This window comes from Vespula pensylvanica, chromosome 19, assembly GCF_014466175.1.
Source record: "Vespula pensylvanica isolate Volc-1 chromosome 19, ASM1446617v1, whole genome shotgun sequence".
NCBI classification, from domain to species: domain Eukaryota; kingdom Metazoa; phylum Arthropoda; class Insecta; order Hymenoptera; family Vespidae; genus Vespula; species Vespula pensylvanica.
In genome coordinates, this window is record NC_057703.1 from 1,725,244 (window position 1) to 1,730,243 (window position 5,000).

The window sequence follows — 5,000 nt, forward strand, 5'->3', positions numbered from 1 at the left end:
GAAGGATCTCAGAGGGAGAACGCGTTCAACCAACGATGTCAGACCGATCCGTTTGTCCGTGAAAAGAGATGATCCGGTTCGTTGAGCAACGCGTACAAGTTGTTCCGGTGGTACATGTAAATGAGCGGAATTTATTCGAGGCCACGTTGGAAAAGCGTTAGTAGTGCTAATCGCGAGGTCGATCGGTTTAACGAAAGAGAGAGAGAGAGAGAGAGAGAGAGAGAGAGAGAGAGAGAGAGGAAGGCAGAAAGAGAGAGAAAGAGAGAGAGAGAGTGTGTGTGTGTATATGTGTGAGGGAAAGATACTCGATGCGAATAAACCGACATGGATAAGTCGGATAAGCCGATCGGATAAATTTACGGTTCTAAATCGAAGCCAAAAAGTAACATGAGAGGAAACTAGAGATGTGGTATCAGCAAATATTGACTAAGTCGATAAAGAAGCGAGAAACTTGTTCATAATTTTGATCCCATCCAATCTTATCCTTTCCTTTTTTCCTTATCTAAACAAATATTATATGTTATATCAAACTTATATTGGCAAAGGGTAAGCCAAAAGTTCTTTGGTCAGCCAAATAGGGTCCTAGACTTGTAATTTTATACTCGGGAAAGAAAGGAAGAAGAGAAAAAGAAAAGAAAAGGAAAAGAAGAAAAAAAGAACTGAACAATCTCAAAAAAGAATGTAATTGATTTTTAAAATCATCTAAGAGTCTCTTGGCCCCATCCCCAGACCAACCCCATCCCTTTTATTCCATTCAGGTATAGCGTACGATAAATTTGTTGATTTAAAGAACGATGAAGATTACCCCGATGGATTTACACGTTCAAAGAAATATTCTATGCAAAGTATATACTCATAATTTATATTCTGTAATGCAATGCTCTAGATTAATAATAAGAATAATTTATACCAGACGCAATTAAACCTTCCGTCCATTAAATTTTTGATAAAAAAGGAAAGGAAATGGAGTAAGTTAAATATTGAGTTTATAGCAAAGCTTTCTTTACCGTACGATTAGAAAAGAAAAATATCACTTAAATAATTACAACCGTACTAACCATAACTTACTTTATTACTTTACACGAAAAACTCTGCTTTTTAAGGATAGGACGAAGTCTACGGATCGATCGAAGTTTTATTAAAAATAAAAGGGAGAAAGAAAGGGAAGAAAAATAAATGAAATAAGAACTGAAGTTAAATATCAAGAATTAGAGAAAGACGGAAAGACAGAGAGAGAGAGAGAGAGAGAGAGAGAGAGAGACAGACAGACAGAGAGAAGAAGTAATAAAGAAAGAAAAAGAAAAAATAAAAGAATTACAAAAAATATTGGACGCGAAAAAAAAAATTTGCAAGAGAGAGAGAGGGGGGCGGGGGAAGGAAAGAAGACATTTCACGAAGAAAAAGAGACACAGAGGGAAATGAAGAGAAAGAGAAAAAAAGAGAGAGAAATTTCACGAAGAAAGAGAAACGTATAAAAAGAGAGAGAGAGAGAAAGAGAGAGAAAGCACTTATTACTCTTACTACTGTATAATAGGAGCCATAAGCGATTCCGCGAACTTACAAATGCTACTAAATTTCCTACTGTGTGAGAGAGAACGAAGAGAAAAGAGAGAAAGAGATAGAGACAGAGAGAGAGAGAGAGAGAGAGAGAGAGAGAGAGAGAGAGAGAGAGAGAAAGTGAGAGAAACAGAAAGGAAGAGAGAATGGAGAGAAAAGGGTAAAGAGAGAGAAACAGAGATAGCGAGAAAGAGAGAGAGAGTGAAACGTAGAGAAAAGGAGAGGGTAGAGAGGGTGAAATGAAACTCATGGAACAGGCAAGATACTATCTAGGTACGACTATGCGCAACATACACGCATATATAGTAATACGTGAGAAGCGTGAAAACGTATAAGAGAAACGACGATGTACGAGTATTAAGCGTCGGCACTTATCGGCGACACGTTTACCGACACATTTTCTGTCTCTCTCTCTCTCTCTCTCCCTCTCTTTATTTCTTTCTCACCCTCTATCTCTATCTCTATATCTATGTATATGTATATATATATATATATATATATATATATATATATATATATATCTTATGCGTGTAGCTCGTTTTCGAGAGATCGAACGAACTCTATCAAGGCAAACTTCACATGAAGAACATGCTTCCTACGGGTGAGAGAGATTGAATTCGCAAATATTGCTTCGAGGCTTCGTCCTTCCATCTTTCTTAAGAGAACTTCATGTTTTAAAGAAAGAAAGAGAGAGAGAGAGACATAGAGAGAGAGAGAGAGTGATAGAGAAAGAAAGACGATTAAAACTCGACTATTGTAATTTGTTTACAATGGTTTACACTTTGATTATATATTATTACTAGCATACACTATTATTATAGATTTGATACGAAAGTTCTCACGTTATTTTTATAAATCAATTCGTCTCTCTTACTTTTTATTCTCTCTTTCTCTTTTTTCATTTACAGAGACTTTTTTAAGCTCGCAATTTGGACTAACGATCTAAAGAAATAAAACAAAAAGGAGAGTATAAAAAAGAGGGAAAGAAAAAAGGGACAGAGAAAAAATTAGCCGAAAAAATATTAATTGACTTTTAATCGATCATTCGGGCATTCTGTCTCTCTCCCTCTCTCCATTCTTTTTATTTTAATTTTCTTTGCAATTTTCATTTTCTCTTTTTGGAGCCCGTCCCGCGTAAGTATCATATGGGAAAGAATCAAATTGAAGAATACTTAACTAAACGCTTATGTACGTACACGTGTGTGATATATACATATATATTGTATATATGTATGCATGTACTTACCGCCAATTTGAGAAGACGTTCGGAGGCCTTAGCAACGTCCATGTTCTGTAAAACAAACGCAAGATGGAAGATTATTAATCTACAAGATAAACAGGAAGACAAAGTATCAGACATACAGTAAAATAGAGTAAAGAAAGACACACACACACACATTTATATATATATATATATATATATATATATATATATATATGTGGAAGAGAAAATGGAAAGAACGCGACCTCGCGACCGACGAAGGGACGACGACGGATAGAAAACAAAAGGAAGTTTGAAAAAGAGACGTGTGGGCAAAACACGTCGACGGATGCGAAATGAAACTTTCTAATTGGACTCGGGTGTGTAGCTTTACGCTCTACAGGCTATCCTAAAGTTTCTCTCTTTTTCTCTCTTTCTTTCTCATTCTCTCTTTCTCTTTCTTTTTTTCTGTCCTTTTTTCTTTCTCATTCTCTCTCTCTCTCTCTCTCTCTCTCTCTCTCTCTTTATCTCTCTTTCTCATTGTTGAAAGAGCGAGAGTAGCCATGTGGAGTGCTTGTGAAAAGTCGTATAAAATTCGGCCTTTTAAAAACTTCACCGAAAATGTTTTGTCTCTTTTCTATGTGAAAGGTCGTGACCTCAAGCGTTAGATAAGTTCCATACATTAATGGGATTCTACGATTGAGCTTACCTAAAATTATCTGAACAATTGTCGCAAATGAGAACAAAAATTCATTCACTTTTTTACTTCTTATTAATCGCACGATCGATATTATTTATATGTATACATTTATATATTATATAACAATTAGAAATAATTAGAAACTGATAATATGTGAATGTGACAAAGAGATCTTTGATTTAATCACGTTACATATACTTATTTACGATTAATATAATAATTATTTATTTATAATTTCAATAATAAGTATTATTATACGAAATATTAAAAAAAGAAAATACTTACAAAATACTTGTAAAGAGAAAATATGTGTAATAATATTAATAATAAATATTACTTTGTCAAAACACCCATAGACGGTCACATTTCAGATTTTAATAAAATTTCCTTTTAGCGATTTTTATATAATACAGTAATAGTTTTGATGTTAATGGTGGTGATGGTAGTATTGGTATAAGGAAAAAAAAAGAGAAGAAAAAAAAAATAGTAGAAATCAAGATAAAACTGTAGGAGAGTAACGATCTCGGGAAAAATTTAGCGAAGCTATACGTATGTTCTAGCAGTACGAACGAACGATCCACGCGGTCTTCCTTCGGCATTTTGCGTAATATCAGCTATCGAATATATCGGTTACACTGCGTGTTCTCCTATCGTCATCTAACCATTGTTACACCGATCTTCCTCTCGTTTTAACAACGCTAAAATGAAATAACGATCGTACAACGAGGGTATTTCGCTTCTTTCTATTTTTTTTTATTGCTCCAATGAATATCAAAAAGTCCAGAGAGAATATATATATATATATATATATATATATATATATACATGTCTACATAGACACAAAGGGGACTGACTCGTAGTAAACGATGGATGTAAAAAAGAATTAAAAGTTAAAAAAAAGAAAGAGAAATATAGAGAAAAAAAATTAAAAAAAAAAAAAAAGAGAAAAAGAAAAAAACTAGTCTCGTTTACGAACGCCATGTCGTTTATAGGAGGTTGGGTAAGCGAAAGGAGTGGGGATAAAGAGGAAGAGGAAGGAGAATGGGCGGAGATATAAAGTAAATTCTAATTGAGTCTCTGTTCTGTTCTGCCCTCCTCTATACCATTTCCTTCCTCGATTTTTATATTTTACTTATATTCCTTCTATTTTTCTTTTGATATCTTCTTTTCTCTTTATTTTTTTCCCTCCCTCTTTCTTTCTCTCTGTCTCGTTTACTTTTCTTAACTTTTCTTTTTCTTCGGTTTCTAATCGAAGTCGAGATCGAACGTAGAAACGTCGACGTTATTTATCGAGACTTAACTAGAATTATATCGGTGAAACGAGTATTTTCGTTCGTGAAACGATTCTCCATCGTTCGTATATAACGACATAGAGGTACATATAAACCTTCCAACAGAGATTCGTGCTTTAATATAGATACACACTCGAAAGGCGTCAAAGGGAGCAACCACCGATGGAATTGATATTTCGTGCCGTCTACTAATTGAATACGAGGAAGCAGAGCCCTCTGGCATTCTCCCTTAAGTGCCGGTTGTCGAAGT

At 34.6% G+C, this 5,000-nt stretch overlaps 1 protein-coding gene across 4 annotated transcripts in view; it reads right to left on the reverse strand.

Moving 5' to 3' along the window:
• The window catches only part of LOC122635863 (diacylglycerol O-acyltransferase 1), a 132,541-nt gene that overhangs the window by 12,336 nt on the left and 115,205 nt on the right, over window positions 1-5,000 (reverse strand). For all 4 annotated transcript variants that reach the window (XM_043826542.1, XM_043826541.1, XM_043826538.1 and 1 more), the window contains one exon: window positions 2,804-2,848. In XM_043826542.1, coding sequence (XP_043682477.1) covers window positions 2,804-2,848 — 45 coding nt within the window. The remainder of the gene's footprint in view (window positions 1-2,803; window positions 2,849-5,000) is intronic.